This window comes from Molothrus aeneus, chromosome 9 (genome assembly GCF_037042795.1).
Source record: "Molothrus aeneus isolate 106 chromosome 9, BPBGC_Maene_1.0, whole genome shotgun sequence".
Taxonomy (NCBI): domain Eukaryota; kingdom Metazoa; phylum Chordata; class Aves; order Passeriformes; family Icteridae; genus Molothrus; species Molothrus aeneus.
The window spans coordinates 3,832,803-3,856,364 of record NC_089654.1 but is presented as its reverse complement, the minus strand read 5'-3'; the positions used below and the strand labels follow the sequence as shown (position 1 = coordinate 3,856,364).

The 23,562-nt window shown below is 43.0% G+C and overlaps 2 protein-coding genes across 2 annotated transcripts; both read right to left on the bottom strand.

Annotated features, from left to right (window-relative positions):
• Nucleotides 1–1,370: 1,370 nt before the first annotated feature.
• On the bottom strand, nt 1,371–3,638 carry LOC136560378 (CARD- and ANK-domain containing inflammasome adapter protein-like). The gene has a single exon (XM_066556162.1). The coding sequence runs from the start codon at nt 3,636–3,638 to the stop codon at nt 1,371–1,373; it is 2,268 nt and encodes a 755-aa protein (XP_066412259.1).
• A 17,641-nt stretch (nt 3,639–21,279) lies between these two features.
• Nucleotides 21,280–23,220, bottom strand: JUN (Jun proto-oncogene, AP-1 transcription factor subunit). The gene has a single exon (XM_066555444.1). The coding sequence runs from the start codon at nt 22,907–22,909 to the stop codon at nt 21,965–21,967; it is 945 nt and encodes a 314-aa protein (XP_066411541.1). The 5' UTR covers nt 22,910–23,220; the 3' UTR covers nt 21,280–21,964.
• Nucleotides 23,221–23,562: the final 342 nt, after the last annotated feature.

The window sequence follows — 23,562 nt, the reverse complement described above, 5'->3', positions numbered from 1 at the left end:
GTCTGGGCCCCTCACTGCGAGAAGGACATGTAGGGGCTGGGGGTGTCCAGAGCTGGGGAAGGGCCTCAGTACAAGTGTGAGGAGTGGCTCAGGTGGTTCAGCCTGGAGAAAAGGAGACTCAGGGGTTCCTTTTCTCTCTCCACAGCTCCCTGTCAGGAGGGTGAGCCGCGTTGGGGATCAGGCTCAGCTCCCAGGGAGCAAGGGACAGAACAAGACGAAACGGCCTCCAGTTGCACCAGGGGAGGTTTAGATTGGATTTAAGGAAAAAATTCTTCACAGAAGAAATGATTAAACATTAGAACACCCTGCCTAGGTTGGTGATGGGGTCTCCATCCCTGGAGGTGTTTAAGAGAAGGCTGGACGTGGTACTCAGTGTTCTGGTTGACAAGGTGATGATTGCTCACAGGTTGGACTGGGTGATGTTGGAGGTCTTTTCCATCCCAAATGGTCTGTGGTCCTCTGAGCCTACATGGGCTCTGTGCCCCTAGGTCCTTCAAGTTTGTGGTGATGTCTGTTCCTTCACCAGGCATTGCAAGGGTCAGCTTAAAGTGTTGTTTTATCGATAACAAAAATCAGCTTTAGTCTCATGCATTCTTAAATCCGTGTTTCATTTCTCAAAAGGTGTTTGGGTGTTTGTGGTAACATGGTTTGTAATCTGAAGGGAAGTGTAAGGGTTGATTATCATTATTAGGGAAATAACCCCAGAGAACTTTCTGTTGATTCAGAAAGTGTTTCTGTTTATATTTGTGTTGTCATATCAATACAAATATTTTGAACCAAGAAACTCTGTTGCAACCTTTTTATTCTACATATTTTATCTTTGTGCTGGAATGAAAGTGAATTTAATAAATGGCAAATGTTGGTTTTTGTTCTCCCTATCTAAAAATGCAAAATCCAGACAATGGTATGACAAAAGATAGAAAGAAAAATAATTGTTAATAATTGTTGTAGTCTTGGGAATACCTTGAGGAAATACAGACATCTTCCTATTCATAATAGATTTTTTTAACTTGTGAATTTTGCCAAACAATGCCTAACTAAGCTATCCATACAGGCTGATATTCACAGATATATGAAAAGATATTTTCTGTCTTTGTCTTGATTTATACCAGAAGAGTTCAAACACAATGTTTATAAGGCAAGAACATTTTATATAGGTCCCAAATATGTGATTCATGAGAGAAGCAGAAGACTAATCAGTACTTTAAAGTTTAACAGTGTCTTTAAGATCCTTTTTTCCCAAGATCACCTCTGCTAATTTAATTCTGCCAGCTCAAGCATAATTCTCAATCATATTCCACATTAGGACTATCCAAATTACATTAAAGAGAATTCTGCACTTAAATGTAAAGTTTTTTTCCTTTACATCTTCATTTTGTTATTAACATTTTCTTTCTCAACAGTGTTAAAATTTGAGCCTGGTTTTCTGTTTTGTTCAACTCCGCTACTTGCAGTGGGGTTTTTCTGAGGCTGTTGACAGCGAGTAAATTTGCCTTTTCCCGCCGTGCCCCGCTGAGGAGGGCTCTGACAGCGCTGAGGTGCCCGGCCCTGCAGGCGCAGTGCAGGGCAGTGTCCCTGCTGCTGTCCCAGGCGTTGATGGCAGCCCCGTGCCTCAGGAGGAGATTTATCAGCTCTCCATGTCCGTACTCTGCTGCAATGTGCAGGGCTGTCTTCCTCCAGACGTTTCTGTCGTTGATATTTTTATTTTTCCCCGAGGCCAGGAGAAGTTTTAGGATGTCTGTGTTCCCTTTCATGGTGGCATAGTGCAGCGGGGTGCATCCATCCATGTCCTTAGCTCCAGCTCTCCCTTTCTTAGCCAACAGCAATTCCACGATGCTGAGGTGTCCTCTCAGAGCTGCAGCGTGCAGGGGAGTTTTCTTCTCCTTGTCCTGTGCGTTGGGGTCAGCTCTGGCCTTCAGGAGCATCTCTGCCAGTGTTTTGTGTCCCTGCTCAGCAGCCAGATGTAAAGGGGACTTTGCCTGCTTGTCCTGAGCATTGACAGGAGCTTTGTGGTGCAGCAGTTGTCGGGCAACATCAGCGTGACCTCTCTGACTGGCGACGTGCAGGGGAGTGGCAAAGTCCTTGGTGACAGCGTTAATTCTGGCCCCAGCACTGACTAAGAGGCCAACGAGTGCTCCGTGATTCCAGAGGGCAGCAACGTGGAGCGGGGTTTCCTCAGCCTGGTTCCTGAGGTTTGTGTCCATGCCCTTGCTCAGGAGCAGAGCTGCGATGGAAGCAGCCCCAGCCTGCACTGCCAGGTGCAGAGCTGTGTCTGCAGCAGGAGTCCTTATTCCTAGGTTTGCTCCTTTTTCCATTAGAACTTCTGCTGACTCCGCTTTGCCCATTTCACAGGCCACCAGCAAAGGAGTGTAATGCTTTTTGTTGTGGGCATTGATATCTGTGCCTCTGTCAATTAAAGCTGCTACAACACTGTGCAGATTCTTCTGTACAGCTCTAAAAAGAGCTGACTCCATTATGTCAGCAGACAAATCTTTAGAATATTCCAAGAGTATTTTGAAGATGGATGGGTGGTTGCTGTTGAAGGCTCTTTCAACCGTGTTGGAATCAACAGTGGCTCCAGCTTCTAGAAGTACTTTTGCAGTGTTTTCAGATCCCTGAGAAACAGCATAACTGAGAGCAGTCTGTCCTCTCTCATCCTTTCCTTCAGTGGAGGCACCAGCCTCTAAAAGCTTTTTGGCCAGGCTGCTCTCATCTCTAAGAGCTGCCATGTGTAAAAAGCTGTGCTGATTCCTGCAGCTCCTTGCCTCTTCTTTCAGGAGCATCTTCACTATGTGGCTGTGGTGATTCTCTGCAGCCCAGTGAAGCGGTGTCTTGCCTTCCATGTCCAGAGTGTGTGTGGGAGCACCGCCTCGGAGAAGCAGCTTGACTGCCCCTCCATGGCCTTTCTCAGCAGCCCTGTGCAGGGCTGTTCTCCCTTTCCTGTCCTGCACACCTGTCCTTGCACCTTTGCTGAGCAAATATGCCATGACGGGGAGATGGCCATGAGCAGCTGCAACGTGCAGAAGTGTTTCACTGGAGGGATTCAGCATATTGAGATCATTGCCCTTCAGTGTTTTCTCTAACTCAGGAAGGGAGCCTTTAGCTACTGCAGCAAAGATGTCAACAGCAGCAGGATCTTTTCTAAGCTTTGTTGCCCTTGAAAGTGGAGTTACTTTTCCTTTCTTCTTAATAGCCCCTTTGTGCTTTTTTCCCCCAGGTCTGTCTTTATTCCCCTGGTGCTGTTCGCTGCTGATTTCAAACCACACTTTATCTTTTTCAAGTAAATACCCAACCAACTGTCTTCTGGCATCTCCAATGCTTTCATTTACTTCACTGACGTATTTTCTTATCTTGCTGTAAAGTTTTGGTTCCACTTGCTTTAAACATGGATAAAAAAAGAGCCTGCAGGCTCGTTCACCTTGAGAAATGAGTATGTCTAACACCCGAGAGTTCTTTGCTGTTCGTGTCCTATAGAAACTCAGGACCAGTTTTTTTTCTGGGGTAAAAATACCATTTTCTATCAGCCAGTGAAGGAGCTGGTCTGGGTCATTTATGCCATGTACAAGTTCCTCTTTTTTAGTCCTTAGAACTTCAATTGCATATGGGTTTGTAAACAGGCTGCTTGAATGCCGGATCATGTTGCTAATCAAAAAGTGAATTGAGGTATTGTTTGATAGAATTAAATAGGAAATAGCAAAGCAGGCTCACACAATTTCAGTCTTTTCATAGAACCATGAACTAACAACCATTGTAGATCAGTGCTAAATCTTTAAAGAAATCAAAACTCCCTCACCTTTGAGTTTCTGGTTGTTAGAAGTCCTTTGATCTTCTCTGTTCTTCCTTAGCAATGAGTGCAGCTTAATAACAAAACAAAAGTCTGTGATATGTAAAGATAGTTCACTTGGAAAGCTTCTTCCAGATTTTTAATTCATAATTAGGGATTAAAAAAATGCTTTTGTGAATCTGGTGTTTGAATAGAAGATAGCTGTTAGTTGAGTTTCTCTGTTCCTCTGGCCAAGCTGGTTCCTAAATGACCAGTCAATTAAACATGACAAAAGAAAATTCACAGCATAGTTACTGTTGCCATGATCACACACTTGTGTGATCTGAAATGAAAGAGTGCACACTGCCAGCTATGCAGGTGAAAACCCTATAATGTAATGAAATAAAAGCATAAAGACCTAGATAAAAATAAACTGTATAAGCAGCTGGTTATAAAAAGTGATCCAGCCTTTCTAATATGAGCTACAACTCCAGTCAGGGGTATATTTAAGGCCATTTAGCTTGTCATTCCTGCTCTAACCCAGAGTCTGTCTGGAAGTTAACTCTTTTCCATGAGGTGGATCAAGGTGTGTGATTCAGTGTGCAATATTTAAACTATAATTAGAGCTTCAAATCTGTGCAGTCTTCCATATGGATGTAGGACCTTGGGATCTAGCTGTAATTAATTTCACTTATTGGTGTTTAAATTCCTGTGGAAGAGAAGGAAATAAAATAGTAATTATCCACGCATTTTGAAACCAATTGAGAGAGAAATTGAGATTACAAAGTTTGGGGAAAGCTGGAGGTAAAATGAGCTGAAAAGGCGAAAGCTTGACCTTATTTAAGCAAATGGGAAATTCTGCAATCAGTTTCTTAGTTCAGTGCCCCTTCTGCTGGGTCCTGCTCCCTTTGCATGTATTTTCTTTAATAGCATCTACAAGGTGACTGATAAGATTTTTAATTTTTTGCTGTTGACTTTAACTTTATAAGTAAGATCGCAAAATTTATTCTATGAAAAAAAAAGTTTTATTGAAGAAATAGCTGGAAAAGGCAAGACTTTTAATATATATTTTGAAAACCAGCCAGTTACCAAGTCAGCAAATTTGACAGCCAATTTAAGAGCCCAGTAATTCCTCTGAAATGCAGAGAAGGGCACTACACCAAGAACAGCAAAACTTTTGTCATTTAGTTAATGATTGTTAACTCATAGCATGTTTTAATGTGGACTGAATGGTGTTCCCAAGTCTGCCACTGACTCAGTCTGTAAGCTGCAAATTATTCAGTCTTCAAATTTGACTGAACCAAGTCCTGAAGATGTCTCTGAGTAAATCAGTCCTTACTGAGTTTGGGGAAATGGGATCTTCATGTTGTCATTTTTATTCTTCCTGTGCTAAACAGAGATAACAATCCTTATCACCTTCGCAGGAAAGTTGAGCTCTGGCAGTGGGAGATGTTATGTGGGTGCTGAGCAGAGTAATTCTAGATGGCATTTTTGGAACTCCTGAAGAAAATAAAAAAGAAATGGTGATATTCTTTAAGATTCCATTAGCATGGCAGTAATTTCCCGGTGTTGTGAATACAGGAATTTCCTTGGTAAGCAGGTCCTAGTAAAGATGGAAGGGTGCAGTTCTCCTCCCTGGCCTTGAGGAGGAACATTTGAACACTATTTGCAGGCAGCACCTCTTTCAGAGCCACTTCACTTTATTTTGGAAAGTAACAAGCAGCAATTGATGTGTTATGAGATGCAAATCACAGCCCTCAAAATATAATTAGGAATTTTTTAAAAAAAGTTTCTCATTATAAATATGTGACTTTTATGAAGAAATTCTGTCTTAAAACAAGAATCATATTTGGCATGAAAATTTTGGAAGCTTGTTGTATAGATTTAAGAAATTATGCTTTAAAAGCCCTTATTTTTTAATTATTATTTTAGCCACTTTTAGAATTAAGCCTTTGTTCCAACAATGACTTCACAAAGAGATTCAAAATTGGCTATTTGAAGCGTGCTTTTTTTGTTTATATCTTTTTCACTTACTAACTTTATTTGACATGTAAATGTTTTAGAGAAGGGAAAAATATTAAGGCTCAACACCTCTTCTCATTTAATTAAGTGCATGAGACAACAAATATGTCAGATCAACAGTAAACTCCACATTAAAAATAAAATTGGCACTACTTAATATTACTGAAGATCTAAGAAAACAAGTTGGAGAGAAGGAAGAGGCAAATCTGTGGGCTGCTTTGTTATCTTTTATATTTATTTGTTGTCAGAGGGGCATAAGGAACTTCACAGACTGCCTTTATTTCTGCTGGCTTCTTTAGCTCCCTGTATCCAAGGACTGGATTATTAGGTTATTTTAAAAGGCTATTTATTAAGTTATTTTAAAAAGAAAATTGTGAGCTTTACTAAATTTGTATGTTTGAAAGGCAGGTGATGCCCTTGATAGGAAAGATATCAAATTTGGCCTCTGATGAATAGGTGTCTGTGCAGGGAACTGTTTCAATCTGGCTGTAGCTGGGACCCTTGAGTCAGTTATTTCTGACATGCTAAAATCTCAGTTTTGCTCCTAACTTATGTCCTTGGGCAAATCCCTTAATCCCTGTTCCCTGTTTACACAAGCATTAAAAAAGGAAATTTTTTTTTTCTACCTCACAGACACGTCCTAAGTGTTTATGACTGTTGGTGCAGTGCTTTGAAGTTATAGAGTGCTTTGAAGTTTTTGTCCTTTGAAGTATTGTTTTCTGGCTTCTCAGCGATGAACATTTATTTCTTAAATTAACGCATGCCCGTGTTCTCGAGCCGATTTGATGTTGCCATGTCATCATCAAATATACATTTAATTTTCTCGACTTTAATTTCTCAAAGATGAAAGCGACCCAAAGTACACCTTGAGCGTGGTGGAAGGAGCCCGTGAGGGGATGTGGCTGCGGGACTGAGGCACCTGCAGAGGTCACCATTCCTCCACCGAGGCTCTTGCCGAGCTGTTGGGATCGCATCTCGCTGTGGAATAACCAGCCTGTAAGAGATAATACAGCCAGCATCATTATCTAAACATCGTGAGGGGTGCAGAAATGTCTCTGGGTAATCAAGACATTTTCCTTAATAAACAGGGCTCATGAAGAGAGCCCTGCTTTGGATAACCAGCAATCTGAGAGTGGCCGAGCTGGTTGAGGTGGAACTATATTTAGGCAGAGCTGGATTGAGAAACAGCAGAGCTGGAAGAGTTCATGGTGATGATTACAGTGAGCTTCACTTGTTAGAACATTGGGATAGCTGAGCAGACAGGATGTCTGCAGGAGGCAAGGTGCAGAGCTTGGTTTTGCCTAAAGAAGAACTGCAGTAAATGAGGGGAATCCAAAGGGGAGCTTTGGTGCTGAGTGATGAGTTTGTGTCAGTCATATTTCTGTGGAGCAGGCTCGGGGCCTTCCTGGCTGGTGTTGAGATGGGAGCTGTTCCCTAGGGAAGGGCCATCCCCAGTGGCACACACAGAACAGAGAGCAGGGGCCTGAGCAGGGCCCACTGAGGGTGAGGAAAGCTGATTTGGGCAGTGTGACAGTGTTCTGTGCCTGACTCAGCATCCCATGCCATGCCATGCCATGCCATGCCATGCCATGCCATCCCGTCCCGTCCCGTCCCATCCCATGCCATCCCATCCCATCCCGTCCTGTCCCATCCCATCCCATCCCATCCCATCCCGTCCCATGCCATGCTGTCCCATGCCATGCCATCCCATCCCATCCCATCCCATCCCGTCCCATGCCATGCCATCCCATCCCGTTCCGTCCCATCCCGTCCCATCCCATCCCATCCCATCCCATCCCATCCCATGCCGTCCCGTCCCGTCCTGTCCCGTCCCGTCCCATCCCATGCCATCCCATCCCATCCCATCCCATCCCATCCCATCCCATCCCATCCCATCCCATCCCATCCCATCCCATGCCGTCCCGTCCCGTCCCGTCCCGTCCCGTCCTGTCCCGTCCCGTCCCATGCCATCCCATCCCATCCCATCCCATCCCATCCCATCCCATCCCATCCCATCCCATCCCATCCCATCCCACACACCTCTTGCTAGCACAGAGCCACCCTTGCTTGAAAGAGAGACCTGCAGAATCCACAGCTTCCCACATTTGTCCACTGCTCCTGGATGCTTTCCTAATACCAATCATGCAGCAGCTGGTATAATGTCCCAGGTATTTTATTCTATTTCCAAAACAAGCCACAGTCTTATCTCAGCACTGTAGGGCTGTTTCCTCAGGCATAAACAAATGAAGGTCACATTAAGCACTGCACCCATGCAATGCAAACTGTTCTTTTTCCCAAAGATTAATGAGCACTTCCATGTAGTTCCTGAGCCAGGGTAGCTGTGAGTGGACAGTGCACATGTGTAAAGTGCCACTGATGGCTGTAAATGCCAGCAGAGCAGGCTGGCTGCATCCAGCTCCAGGAATGAGGCTTAACAAATACATAACTCAGCCTAAGTGAGGATCAGGAATGTTTTCCAGTTTATCATGCATTTAGAAGTGAATTTAAGAAGAGTGACCAAACTACTTAGGAACCATTTTTTTGTGCCATTCAGGTTTTGAATAATGAAAGTATTTTTCCAAAGTTCTTTATGGCGTTACTTTCCAGGTTGTTTTCTAAAAAGCTACATAGTGGAGGTTGAAGGAAAAAAAAGTTGCTAGTTTAGCTTCACAAAGGTAAAGAAAAGAAACATTCTTGTTTCAGAACATAATAAATAAAACAAAAGTTGGTTTGAAAGAAACTTTGTTCTGATTTGATGAATGATATATTTAGCTACTGCAAATTTCATAATGCAAAGTTAAAAAAAATTAAAATTTTTCTGTCTAACTGATGATTATCCTATCATTAGGATAAAATGTAAGTGATGTAAAAGTATTGAGTTACTAAATGCTGAGGCAGCTTTAGGATCAGCAAAACCAAAAGGAGAGAGGGATAGGGTTTTTCTCCAAAATGGGCAGATTTTTTTGCATTGTAAACCAAACAATCCCTTGTGATTTTGTGTCAGTAGCATGCACTTTGTCAGTGAAAACTTACAGAAGAAAATACTTTATAGAAGTTTTGTAACTGGTGAAGGCAGTAAGGATCTTCCTCACAGCCCCAGCATTGCCCCCAGCAGGGTTTGGTGCTGTCACTGCATCTCCCAGAAAAGCCTTTTGGCCAAATTTGCTTTGTAGAGGTAGAGTACTTAATGAAAACTGTTCTGGAATTACACCAGTACCAAGCAGCATTTTGTTCTTAGTGACCATAAAAATCTATCACCAGTACATCACCAGTTCTAGTTAAATCTGTCTATCTCTAGCACTTTCCTAATCTTTAGACAATTGAAGTTACTCAAGGGACTAGCTTGTAACCACATTTTTTTAAAACTGGTATTATTTTCCTTCCTTCTTCTGGAAAAAAATATGTGGAGGCAGTTGCTTTTATTTATTCCATTTGCCTTTATTATTATTTAGTTGTACTCCAACCTGATCAACTGGTTAAAATCATCTTGGATTTTTAGTTGCATTTGGTTTATGTTTGTTATACATCAAAATGAAGTTTAATTTTCCTGCTGTAGCAGAAAATCACAGGCATGTAATTGTTTCTTTCTTATTGGTGTTTTAGTCTGTTCTCTATAATTTGGTATCTTTTGCCCACAGTATTTCTCATTCAGAGGATATAGAGTTGATTCTTTCATGGCAGCTTCCCCTGCCCTCTGTTTGAATCCTCTGCCTTTCACTGACTATTTTGGTTCTCCCAGAAAATGTCTTCTTGTGTGTCAGGCTCTGGGTTCCTGCACCTCACCTCAGCCCCAGCTCAGCAGAGGATATGGTTACACACCCAGCTCCACAGGGGTGCCTCAGAGGAGTGCCAGTGTGACTGCCAGGAACAGCAGTAGGACATCAGCAGCTCCTGTCTTTTTCTGAGTTTTGAATAAAGCTCCAGCACTGAGGACCTGATTCACTGGAGCACTGGCTCAGGACCTCAGCTGTCCTCTGGTCTGTCTGACTCTGTGAGAAACACCCTCGTTGATTTGGAGAGCTCCCTAAATCACAAAGTCCTGACAACTCCTCCAGATTCATGGTGTTTGCTTTCCTTGGCATGCCCCAAAACACCCTTCTGTGCTGGGCTGCACCTGTGCTATTCCAGCAGCTCCCTTTGTTCCCAAGCCATGATGTCTTCCTACTCAAATTTCCATTCAAAGAGTGATTCATGCAGCAGGGGAAAGCCATGACCTGGCTGCCCCCTCAGTTTCCATGGCTGTGCAGATCATGTGCAGTCCCATCTGAACTGGAGCTTTCATTTCAGACTTCTCTATTCCCATGCCTGGAACTAAGTCTTTATTCCTTACTCCTCTAGTCTGCACTGGGAGCAGAGAATTATTTGCTGCATAAAGAGGCTTTTGGAAAAAAAAAAAACCCTAGATTTGGTCACAAGAGTAATGCAAACACAGAGCATGGATTTTCTTCTCCCTAGGAAAGCCTCTTCTCCCAGCACACAGGGTTGGTACCTGTGCCACAGCTGCTCTGTGGACAAAGCACAAGTTTGACTCATTATGTCAGCATCCTTTTTATTTAATAAATAATAGCTTCCATAACTCGAACGTTTGGTTCTGATGTCCAGCTGGAGAGAACTGCACACCTCCACCAGCAGCCTTTACAAGAGCTGCATCTCTTCAGACATCCTTCCTAAAGCTTTTGATGTCTTCCATACTCCCTGCACTACTTTCCTTTTCATCCCTTGAATATTGCTACCTTATGCCTTTTTGACTCTCTTCCACACTGTCCCTCTAACCTCACCACACTCATTTGTAAATTCAGTTTCCTTTGCTGAGCAGTTGAAGCATTCCCTGTTTGAAAAAGTTTTAAAAGTTTTTTTGGTTTGTGCTTTAAAAAAAAAAAAAAATCCCTCTCCTTGCCTAAATAGCAGGTCTGGGTTTAATTGAGGTCTCTGAGACTTGTGGGACTCCTGTCAGGTGATGTGGTAGATGCTGAACAGGCATTTAGACCCATTGTAATTTACCTGTAAATGTATTTATATATCATATGGTTCCCAGTGAGGCAAAATCCTTGCTCCATAATAGAACAGTAATATGGCCACTAGGGATTTTAGAAGACCCAGATTAAGGAAAGAATAATGATTTTTAATAGCTGGAATCAACCTTCTTTTTCCCTTGTGTCACAAGACACAGGGAAATCTCAGTTTCAATTAAAAGTTAATATTGCATCATGAAAATGGGATAAATGTGACATTAAGAAGTGCATAGAAGGGATATTGTAATGACAGCTCAAGTGCATTTAGTGACTTCATGTTCAATTCAATAAAATACCTCTATTTAAACATTATCTGAAGCAGCCAGAGCTTGCAACAGAATTCAGAACAAACCTGCTGGAGAGTGTACACAGCCATGGCAGATTTGCTAGAAATATTGGCAAATTGAATTTAATTGTAACAGATTACATCTCAAGTTTGCATTTTCCAGTTTGCTTTTGTTGCTGTATTACTTTGCTTCTGAATCTTTCAAATCAAAAACATCTTTTGTGCTCCCTAGGCTTGGTTTTGTTAGTTTATTTTACAACAGGATGCATCAATGTCATCAAGATGTGACTTTCAGTTTTGCTTGAATTGACAGCAAAACCACTGGGATGGTGCTTTGTTCCCCCTTCCCCTCTTTTACTCACTGGAATAATTTCCATCCAGCAAAGCTTTTGAAAAATAAGGAAGGAAAAGGCCTTCCTGTACAAGCTACCTGTGAATCCCATCCCAATAGAAAAGACTTGTGTAAAAGCTTGGCAGGCACTCCCAGCACACGCCACTCAGTGACTTCCTTATTTTATGCTATCATTCCACATACAGAAAATGAATCTGAAAATCACAGTAATTTCCATTCATTTTTGAATATGAAATTGTAAATGGTAAATTTCCTATCTGTGTAGAACACCCACATTTTAAATCAAAATCTTGAATGCTGACAGCATTAGTCATAGGAAATCCTGTATGAACATCCAGCACTTGAGTTGGACCTTCCCCTGGATCACACCATAGAAGGAGTTTGCAGGAAAATGTTCTGTTGCTCTCAAATCCTGTGTTGATTTTAACCCTTTACCTGCCATTGACTCTGGGATGACAGTGCTTTTTTTTTCTTCTAAAGGCCATTTGCCATTTTCTTGTGATCAAAATGGTATTGAAAAAACCAATATATTTCAATGCTAAAACTGCCTGTATTTTAATAATACACCAGTAGCATTCTGTAGTACAGGTGTGCACTTCGACACTCTCCCTTATGAGCACAAATAACCTTAAGTGAATGGTGTAATTGGAATAAAAATGCCTATTTAGAATATTATATTATTATGTTAATATTCATGTATTAATTATCAACATGAAACAAAGTGCACAGGTCAGTAAAAATGGAAAGCTAAAAAAGCCAACATAACTTTTTACATTAACCCATGACATGACCAATGCAATACCAGCAACAAACCCAGCTGTGTTGCACAGAATCACTTTTACATTACATGGCTGAACCAACTGTGACCATTTCTTTGCCTTTATTTAAAAGGAGCCATCTCTCAATGGGCTCATAATATATCTTTAAAAATAAAAAAAAAATCCTGCTTATCATTTTCATCTAGTGGGAAAATCCCCCACATGCTGAGTTATTGTGGAACAGCTGGCTTAAATTAAAGCTTTGGACTTAAGGAAAGAATCTTAGAACATAAAGTATCAAATAATAGCTAAATTCCAGATTAGGACGAGGTTTGTCATGCCAGGCATGGCAAGCATTTATTAGGCAAATGGACTTGAAGAATCTTAGGTTTTTTGTGATGTGGTGAATCTTAATACTCCAGTTTTAGAACTAGAACCAGCAATGTTTAAACATAGTTTAATCTAATCTGATAAATAAATCAAAATACATCTTAATATATCGTTGTTCATATGGGACAGGCTTTGGACTATGAAATACTGATGGATGTGCATAAAGGAAATAGCAAGCCATTAAAAGTTCTCAGTAATTGAGAGCTCTGCTTTTATCCTGACTCTTCTCATGAATTTGAAGAGCCTTTCATAGATTTTTGGAGCATCATCATTTAATGATCATTTTTAGTCGTAAGGCAAAAGTGGTAATTTTTACTACATGGAGAGTCTGTTTGTTTTGAACCTGTACTTATAAAACTTTTCTTTTTGAACTCACAGACTCATGCAGTCATTTAAATCAGAGAGTAGATCTCTGTGAAGTCAGTATCATTTTGAAGATCCAAGCAGAAGGAGGATTTAGCCCAAGACCAAGTTGTTTGGTTTGGGGCTTTTCAGCTTTGTTTTTTAAGCCAAGATCTGGCCTGCCTGGGAAAAGGAGAATTAAGCTCAGTGTTTCTACACTGCAGATCTCAGTCAGCAGCTATGGAGAACTGTGTGTGCAACTCTAAAGGAGCTTCTCATGTACAGCTGTAGCTGGAATTAGAACTCAAAATCATTACTGATTGTGCTCTTGGCTGGTGTGGCACCAGCTGAACCCCAGAAACACGGAGGAATCTGGGTTCATTATTGTGTGTTATGGTGAGGTCTTGCTTGTTTCTGTAGAGTTGTAAAGACAAGGAGTTTTATTTCTTCTGAATTGCTGTAGGGCTGCCAGCAGAGGAGTGAGACTCTCCTGGACAGAGAGGCAGGAAGGGGTGAGATGGGCAGCAGTGCTTTCCTGGAATGATGGGCAGTGTGTTTAAGGGGATAATGTTCTTTCTTACATTGGGCTGTTCAAGTGTCAAAACACATAGAACTAAATTCCAGGAGGAAGCACTATTAGATAGGCTACAGAAAATAAGGCGGCACTGAGCTGCTGGTGTTCCTCATTTGCAACAGGTTTGAGAATTGGGCTTTTTGTAACAGAAAAAAATAGTAACTTCATAAGATCTTTCCTTCGTCGAGCTCATTACTTTGTTGCTTTTGTCCCTCCGTTGTCATTGTTACCTTTAGAGCTTGATTGAACTGTAACTGGCATTGCCAGTAGCAAATAGGAGTTGTAGATCCTAAATGTGAGAGCTTTTCATTGTTGCCACATTGAAGCCGCAGCAACAACCATTAACATTTAGTTAAAATCCAAGCCTTTCTCACGCTGCCAGCCTGGCATTTCCTGTGCAGTGAAAAACACAGGAGCAGTTTCTCCACGTGAGGATGATAATGCAGCAAACAGAGGGGGCCAAGGAAATAGCTTGAAATTAATTGTGGGTGTGGCAGTGTACTTTGTAAGTAAATTCAAAACAGGCATGGAAGCCAATATCAGGAACATGTGCAAGAAATTCCATTTATAAGACTTGGAATAATAACCTCACTGCCCTCTTAAATAATTTTAAACATATATGCATAAAGTTAGTCATCTAACAAAAACAGTTTCATAAGCAGGTACAGTAATGTCTCACAGTTCTCGTTCAAGTTAATGGCTGCATGAAAAATGTTCCCTGGGAAAGTCAAACCATGTTTTATAGGTTTGTCCATATGGGGAGCTGAGCTTGTTTAACCAAAAGTGTGAACTTAAATTAAGTTAGCAAAACTGGTGCAAAATCTGTCTGGGCATTTTTGTACTGTAAGTTCCATTGAGAAGAATGAATTCAGGAGTTCTGGCTCGATCTGTGGCAATCTGGATATGGCTGTGAGCATTTCTTTCAGGAGATGCCACATCCTCACTGCCCGTACCTGCATTTGTGTTCCACCCCCCTAGTCGCTCCCTGTCGTTTCAGGTGTTTGTAGAGCTCTGTGGGTAACAGAATAAAAGGGAGCAATGCAGGGTAAAATATTCCCAAAAGCACTACCAGCACAAAAGAGGGAGTGGAAAAGAAAAGGAGAAGGGAAAAGGTGGTTGCTTAGGCTGACACAGAGGCAGAGAAAATGCTTAAACACATCAAAGCTGAGCTCCCTAAGTGCAGGAGGTGCCTCTGTCCGGGTTTGCCTGGCAGCAGCAGCCCCTGCAGCACTTGTGGCTCCTGCAGTCACAAACTGGCACAGAAACCTGAACTGCTTCCTTGGTACCTTCATCAAACACCAGCTAAAGCTACCTGAGGTGGTTCAGTGAGGCCCTGGGTTGCACAAAAAGACAGATGTGCTCACTTGGACCAGTTTGAAACCATCCATTTGAAAGAGATGGAGCTGTGTAACTTTCTTACAAAATAAAAATTTAGTCTAAGAAAAAACCTAGCTCCTGGTACAAAGGGTTTTGCCCTTCCTTCCTTTCCTTCCAGTATTTGTCACTGTCCTGATTTCCAAAACAGGGATATTCAGCATCTTCAGGACTTGTGTTACTTTGTTGGCAACTGTCAGTATTTTGAGAAATAGTCATATTGGTCAACTTTGTTGTTACTTCTCCAAAATTACACAGAGCCTAAACTGTTTGAAGTGTAGTGAGGGGCACTTCCCTAAATATACTGAGCTGTGGTGGTTTTTGGAGTGCAAAAGTGGGAAATAAAATCCAGAAGTCTTTAACCATGGTGATGTATTAAAAGCACAGATACAACTGCCTAGAGAAAAGCTGCCTGCTTTTCCATAGGTCACACTCCTGAAAACTGGAAATTGTGCTGTACCAGAAAGGTACTGGTTAGAAATCTCTGCTTCAAAGAGGAGCAACCTGGGCAAAGAACATTAAATTCTGCTTACAATTCATCATTTAAAGAAGGAAATTTGATGTTAACTTTCCAGGGGTTGTTTTGGTCAGTAAGGTTTTTGGAGACTAACTGCAAACTCCTGTTTTGGAGTCAGCTGCACTTACTGTATATTTTTACATAGTTTTTATGTAATTCTGCATATTAAAGCACTTGCATAACTAATTAAAATATACATACTTATAAATACTTTATCTTGTTCAGTCAGGAAGCAGGGAGAACAGACAATCTGTATGATTGAGAGCAGAGCCAAACAAGAAAATTGGGGATGGATTTTGCCTGAAGAATTCAGGTTCTTTTTTTCCCCTTCAGGTATTTGGGTCAGACACTTGGTGATTATTAACAAGATAAAGATCATATCTTGACTGAGGCCCTGAGACACCACTAGAGGGTTCATTGTAAGTCTTCTTTTTAATTACTTCTTGCAAGGAGTTTTGCACAGTTAATATTTGGGGATAATATTTGGATAGGGAAAAAAAAGGTGTACATTATGTATGGGCTGCAGCAGAGTAAAGCTTTGCATATGGAAATTTGTTCATTGCTAACACGTGGTGGATGTTTGCAAAATGTTCTGTGTAGTGAATGTCTCCTGATTCTAATCAGGTAATTGTTGCTCCCTGGTTTCATCCTATCTGACTGGAGGCTCCTAAGTTAAAAAAACCTCGTTGCTGAGGCACAGGCACTTCAAGCAGCAATTTATTTATCCAGATCACTCTCTGAAGGGGCTGGTGCTTTTCTGTCAGCTATAAGGAGAGCCTGTGGTGCCTCCTACCCCAGCTTTGTTAGATGTCAGAAGTTAAACTGAAGAAATCCTGAGCTGTATCTCCAAAGTGTTATGGGGTTTGGGGGTTTTGGGGTCTGATTTCTCAAGGTGAATATAAAACAACCTCCAGAGCTTGCAAGATGTGTGCAGCAGCTCACAATTTTTGCTGCTGTTGAGAGTTCTAAAACTGCTTTTGGACACAAATGAAGTTTTCATAGTTGCCAAGGTGGTTTGATTTGCCATCACAGAAAGCCATCAACTTTGAGAATCACACCTCTTGAAATAGGGAGGCCCCAATTTTGGTAGTGCTTGGCCATGCTTCTAAATTTAGCAATGATCCATTCAGTGGAGATTCAAAACTTGTTCAGTTTTCTCTTTTCAGTACAGTGCTGTGTGAGAGAGAGGCTTTGTGAGTTTGGATACAAGGGTATTGGATGGTCCCTGTGTCGTGTGTGTTTTCATGACGTGTTATCTGAGGCAGAAGGGTGTGCTAGCAGCAGCAGCAGCCGTGTAAAAGCCATGCAGCTAAGCCATCACTGGGGAGGAGAATTCACAAAAACAGCCATGGACACTCATTTTGAACTCTTACTGTCCTCTGATGTAACTGTGGTTATTCTGTGACTAAAATCATGCAGGATCTCCCTCCTCATTGCAGCAATTATTTTAAGAATTCAGGAAAGCTGTTGAAATTATTCTGTTTTTAGGACACTTGTATGATAATAGGTTTCATCTGAAATCTTTTTTGGCTACTACACCATCTAAGCAGAGGCTCCTATTCCAGGCAGCTGTGCAGCTGGTTCCAGGACTATTTGCTTTTGAGCTCCATCTGCTGGAATTCTATCCTGTTTCCCACATCTTTGGTGTTATTATGCTGCCAGTTCTTACAGGAATTGGTTTTAATTAAAAAGAGAATAAGGAATGAAATTCCCAGTTCAGAGGAATTTTCAGCAAGTTGCTCGTCCTTTTGTTTAAGGGTTCAACTTAGAGACTGCTTGGACAGTATAAGACTCAAAACCAGAAAATAATTGTGAGACAGAGGAAAACAAATGCTAAGTTTTTCTTCTGCTTTTTTCACAGTTTCTAGGTATTTTATAGAAATTTGGATTAATCAAGTCAGTCATGACCTATCAAGTTCCGTATGAGATTTCAAAAACAGATTACTTGTTCATTTTTCTGAATTAGGGTTTTTGTTTGGTTCCCCCTGATGTCTGTTTTTACTCTATAACTAAGAAAATTAGCAGTGTTTTCAATATTTAATTAACTTTTTAACAAGCCATTCTTCCCCATTGTAACTGTGCTTCTCGTGTTTCGGATATTTAAGGACAGAAGGGACCATGATGAAAATCTAATTTGGTTTTTGTAGTTGCATTGTTCCTTAACAAAAAAGTACTGCAAAGAATGATGTGCAGAATTGGAAAAGAGGGTCCTGCTGTGCAAAACCTCTCTTAAAGTATTTCAGTAGTCAGAGGCTTTCACGGTGCATTATATGATGACTTTTTACAAGTTTCCTTTGTAAGGAGCACATTCTCTGTTCAGAGGATACATTACCCTGTTCATGTCAACAATAATGGATCTGTGGAGAATTAGGGTGGCCACCAGCCCTTGGGTGCATGCTCTGGTGTTGGCAGTGCATGTAATTCCAAGGAACAAGCATTTCTCTGGAAGAATTACTTCCCAAAAAGCAAACCATCTGCAGTTTGAAGTTTCCTTTTCTTTACTTGTAAGGCTGATACCACCTTCCTTCCCCTGTCCTCAGCTGGTGCCAGATGTTCCTAAGGTATCTTTTGTTTCATAATGGGTTTGTGTATATGGTAATTTCAAATATTTCCTTGCTGTCCATCTGCCTGTTAGCAATATTTTGTGTTCACTCATGGTGTTTGCAACTTTTATTTTCTACACAGCCAACTTTGCCTGAACTGGTTTTAGTTCTTGATGTGGGTAACTCCATGTTGTTACACAGGAGTCTTGGGAATAAGGGGAGGGAAGAAGAGGTGGAGAACAGAGAAAGTGCTAGGCATGATTTTAAAGATAAGTGGATTTTTTTTCAGTTCTGCTTTGTGCTTCTCCTGGACATGGCACAGCCCACGCCATGGTGCTCTCCAGCAGTGCCTGAGCTTGTTCCAGCCTGAGCTGCTTTTCAGAAAGTAATTATTGTAATGGATTTCTTAGACTTCTGCATGGGACAGAACTGTCAGCCATTTCCCACATAGATTGGAGGGATATTGTCTGGATTTCCAGATAGCTGCCTATAAAATAGAGATAGCTGAGGAATCTCTGGTCCTCAGACTCCATTGTTAAATGGGTGTGTGCTGCCTTAGGCTGGTATTTAAAGTCCTCTGTTTTGAGGTTGGTATTTTTTAGACCTACAGATACACAGGGGTCTGTAGAAACTTCCCCTGTGTTCTGAAGTTGAAAGCGGCTGGTAACTCTAACTCTGTCCCACTGGAGAATAGGTTAAATTGTTACCAATCTTCCTATCATGAAAAGTACTTTGGATTTAAAATTGTTCAGTGAATAATGACGGTCAAACCCCTCTTTGTAGCTCACTTCTGTTGATGGAATAGAAGTGTGAGGCTTCTATTGGTTTCAATAGAGACCCAAATTCTAATTAATATTCCTGTGTCCCAAACATGTTGTTCTGATTAGAGGCTTTTTGCCCAGGCATTTCTGTGTAGCCTGCCCTGTTTGAAACCCTGCCTTTTTCTGACTTCACTTCCTGAATCCGTTGACAACACTCACAGCCAAACAAAATACATGTTCACAATGCTGTTATTTGCAAAATATTCCCTTGTGAATACAGCTGGGGCAACAAAAAGAGTTTCTCTCTGAATCTCAGAGAGGACTGACTATTCCTTGTAGCACTAAGGCCCATAGTGCATTAGGCAATTTTAGTCTTGGCAGTTAAGTAAGTGTTAAAACTTTGCATTTCACCACATATAAGTGCACACAGGTCTTTCATTACCCTTGTGTGCATTGATCACGCAGTGATCTACTAAGAAATAAACTGAGAGTGCTGAATTCTAATCTAGGCTGAGGTGGACCAGATAGCAACAGGCTCCCGGCCCACCACACTGTTTACAAAACAGATGGAGGAGCAAAGAATATAAACTTACTTTGCCCTCTTTTAGGCCTAATCCTCAAATGTGATGAGGGACCAATGAAAAGGTTCATCTTGAAGTGCTCCTCATCCCCTTGTGGAGCTCACTGGCCCTACCCCCTCCTTGCCTGGCAGATTCTGTGAGTGGACACCACTGGAATACTGGCGTGAGAGGAACAGCCCAGGCCGTGGTGCCCACTGAGCCAGCAGTGCCATGGCTCAGGAGCTCTCACCATTCCACAGAATGTCACCCTGAGCCAGAACACACAAGTGCACTTCTGAATGTCTGTGTGTGCACATGAGGCCAGGGTGGAGCAGACTGTCACTCAGCTGGCTTTAATTAACATAGTATTTTATGTAATGTATTTATTTTTTACGTAATTAGGTGATTAAGCAAAATGCTTGCTACTAACGTCTCTTCCATAACGCAGCGCTGCTGAGAGTTAAACATGCACCTTTGCAGGTAATTAATCTCCTTGCCCTGCTTATTTTGCTAGTTGGCACTTGCTAAATCCCTGTAAAACCACACCCAGCAGTGCTGTGTATTATCCCTCTGCTGTCTATTCCTACATATGGTCAAAATCAACTTACCTTCCGGGTTGCTGACATCAGCAAAATGTACTCTTGGCAAACTTGGGAATCCTCCTAGTAACCCTTTGTTTGGTTGGTGTTGTTACAGTTGTATTCCTCTGACAGCAGCAAACACCCTCCAAACGATGCCTACCTTGACATGTGCTCGGGATGTGGAAGGACACCACCAAATGAGCATCTTTAAAACATTAAAACAACCCCTTGTGTGATAAAATGTGTGAGAGATGGGGGGAAAAGCTAGAGGAAGATACTTCTCTGCTTCCTGTCAGGAGCTGACCCACAGTAGTTGCAAGTTTGGGAGTATCATTTTGATAACAGTAAAAATGTCTATATGTAAATATAAATAACTATCTAGTAATTTTCTGAAGTGACTTTAACCAACTCGGTCACTTCAATTAAAATTAGGCATATTCCAATTTAAGGAAAAAAAATACTTTTTTAAAAAAACCTGCCTGCTTGGGAATAATGATTTTCTAATATTTTCTGGCAGTCTTTTGATATCATCTATTTTTTCTTAGCTGTTTGGCTCCAAACAGCAAACAGGAAAACATCTGGTCTTCTTCAAATAGGTTTATTAAACAAAATTAATTGGGTGCAGTGTTTAAAATCCTGGTAATAAAGCTGTTTCCCACCCCCCTCCAGCAAAGTAGCACATTTCTGAGGTATACCTGGAGATTGTCATTGTACTAAAACTCAGGATTGTTTTGTAAAAAATACCTGGGAAGTGCCTGAGAAGTTGCTGTTTTCAGCAGATTGCTAGAAACAAGCAACAGGAGTTGCTGTTTTTCAACAAGTTGCTATTTTCATTTCCCACTAGGTTCAGTTTTCCCAGCTTTTCTATTGCCAAGAAGGTTAGAACCCAGAGTAATATCCAAAAGAGAAAGGATTTAGAGACAGGGGAAGGGTTATAAACTTATTTTACTGTTGACAGCAGCATTGTCATAAATATTAACAGACAAGAATCACCTCCTCCCTGAGAAAACACAGGGATAAAGGTGAATATTTTTATTTTTTAAGCCTACAGCATAATTTTCTTAATACAACCACCTGCCTTATCTTCTTGAGGGCATTAATTTAATAAAAAACATGTCAGATCAAGTAGCCAGTTGCTCCAGTTATGGAACAATTTCGTTCCCTGCCTTTCCACCCCTCCACAACTCTGCCTGAAGTCAGATGTCTAAACTGGGCCCCAAGAACAAGGCAGGCAGGCTGCAGCTGGGGAATCCAACCTCAGGAGAGCCCCAAAAGTTGCAGGAGTTCAGTGAGGACGATCTGGCTTCTCCCTCCCCTGCTCACACCTTCTCCAGGACATGTCTGGAGTTACAGAGTAAGTTCAGCATAATCCCTACCCTTCAGAGCGCAGCCCAAAGGGCATTTTCCCAACTAAGGTACTAGCCAAAAAAAAAAAAAAAAAGTGTGAGGGGAAAAATACATTTTAATTATTTTATTTTTTCTTAAATATAATAGAACCTTCTAGAATTTTTTTCCAGAAACAGAAACATTAAAAAATTATACTTTATTACAAATGGTAAACTCAGAGTGCTAAAAAAAAGCCTCTTATTTACAAACAATACTGGGCAGTGCCCAAATAAACAACATAAAAATAACTTACAAAGTCATGAAGTAGTTTATTGACAATAATCAACTTTCATAAAATAAAATAAAAAAAGATATGTACATACACAATTTACTTGAAGGCAGGCAGAACAGTTCTTTTTTTTTTTGTTTATCAGCCTCCCACAAACCTCCCTCCCACTTTTTTTTTTTTCTTAAGGAATACTACATAAAGCAATCTACAGTTTCTATTGCAGTTTAACCTTTAATACTGAATGATCATCGAATGTTAGGTCCATGCAGGTCTTGGTCAATGTTAAACGAAGATCTGACATCTCATCCGAGCAGGAACAGCACTTCCCGGAGCAGCGCTGGCCGCTGCACTCCCGGCTCCAGCTGAAGGCTTTGCCAGTCTTTCCACACATGCGCTTTGCGGAGCACAGGCAGGACTCAGCCTCTCAGCTTTTGCCATTAGCTTTATGCCTCTGCCACTTTGGATTTTTCCTCTTTTACTTGTACCACAACACACAGTTCTCGCTGAAGTCTCTTCAAAACGTCTGCAACTGCTGTGTGAGCATGAGCTGGCACCCGCTGTTGACGTGGTTCATGACCTTCTGCTTAAGCTGTGCAACCTGTTCTCTGAGCATGTTGGCAGTGGATGCCAGCTCTGAGTTCTGGGCTTTCAAAGTTTTCACTTTTTCTTCCAATCGGGCAATCCTTTCCAACTTCCTTTTCCGGCATTTGGACGCCGCGATTCTGTTCCTCATGCGCTTTCTCTCAGCTTTGATTCTCTCCTGTGACTCCATGTCAATGGGGGACAGGGGAGGAGTTTCCCCCGGCATTTCAGGTACAGTCTGCGGCTCCTCTTTCAGAGCCTGGAGCCGGGGATGCTGCACGGGCATCTGGGGGTTTATGTGATGCTGGGGCGCGTATCCCATGCTGTTGGCGTTGTAGTTGGGCGCGGAGCTGAGCGCGTTGGGGTTGAAGTTGCTGAGGTTGGCGTACACCGGGGGCTCGCTGTGCAAACTGGTGTTGAAGCTGGTGCTGCCGGCCATGGAGGACACAGGTGCCATCCCGCTGCTGACAGGTTGGGCGGCCGAGGTGACGCTGGGCAGCGTGTTCTGGTTGTGCAGCTCCGCCAAAGCTCTCACGAAGCCCTCGGCGAACCCCTCCTGCTCGTCGGTGACATTCTTGGGGCACAGGAACTGCGTCGGGGTCGGCGTGGTGGTGATCAGCCCGTTGCTGGACTGGATGATGAGCCGCTCCAGCTCGGGCGAGGCCAGTTTGAGGAGCCCCACGTCGGGCGAGGTGAGGATGTCGGCGTTCTTGTTCCTCAGGTGCGGCTTCAGGTTGCTGGAGGGGTCGGACAGGTTCAGCGTCATGTTCTGCTTCAGCACCTTGGCGTTATTGTATCCGTACCCGCCGCTCTCCGGCGGCGCGAAGCCGGCGCTCAGCGCATCCTCGTAGAAAGTAGGCTCCATCTTTGCACTCATAGAACACAGTCCGGGGAGGGGAAGCTGCCCGGCCGCCGCTCAGCTCCCCGCGGGCACCCCGACCCTCCCGGGGAAGGGGAACGCGGAGCCGAGGAAGGAGAAACGCGGAGCCTTACTGGATCGCCGCTGCCGCCGCCGCGCTGAGAGCCCGCCCGGCCTGGCGGGACGCCTCGCCGCCCTCCTCCTCCGCGTGCCGGTGGTGCCGGGACGCCGCTCCGCCGCCACAAGTACTTTCCCTGCCCGGCTCCGCGCTATTCCCGCTCCACCGTCCCGGCGGCCGCACTCAGTCGCGCTCGTTCGCTCCCGCCCGCCCCGCGCTCTGCGCCCGCTCCCGCCGTGCAGCCCTTCACTTATCAGCGGCCGCGAGCCCGCTAAAAATAGCGCATGATGTCACCCCGCGCGCTCCCCATTGGCTGCCACCGCCCCGTCCCCGGGGGGGGCGGGGCCAGGGCCCGGCGCGCGGACCCGGCCCGGGTCGCCATGGCCACCCCCCCCTTCCGAAGCTTCTTGAGCGCGCGGGGCCTTGTGGGATGACGTAATGCCGGGGGGGCGCGCGCGGGGCAGTGTGGGCTGACGTCTTTGTTTTTGAAATATCTGGTTACCGCGTCCCGCGCGCGCGGGCTGCGCCGCCAGGGCCGCCGGGCGCCTCCTCC

Bases quoted from the DNA above. Each gene is read 5' to 3' on its own strand.
- LOC136560378 (XM_066556162.1), bottom strand. From the start codon at position 3,638: ATGATCCGGCATTCAAGCAGCCTGTTTACAAACCCATATGCAATTGAA.
- JUN (XM_066555444.1), bottom strand. From the start codon at position 22,909: ATGAGTGCAAAGATGGAGCCTACTTTCTACGAGGATGCGCTGAGCGCC.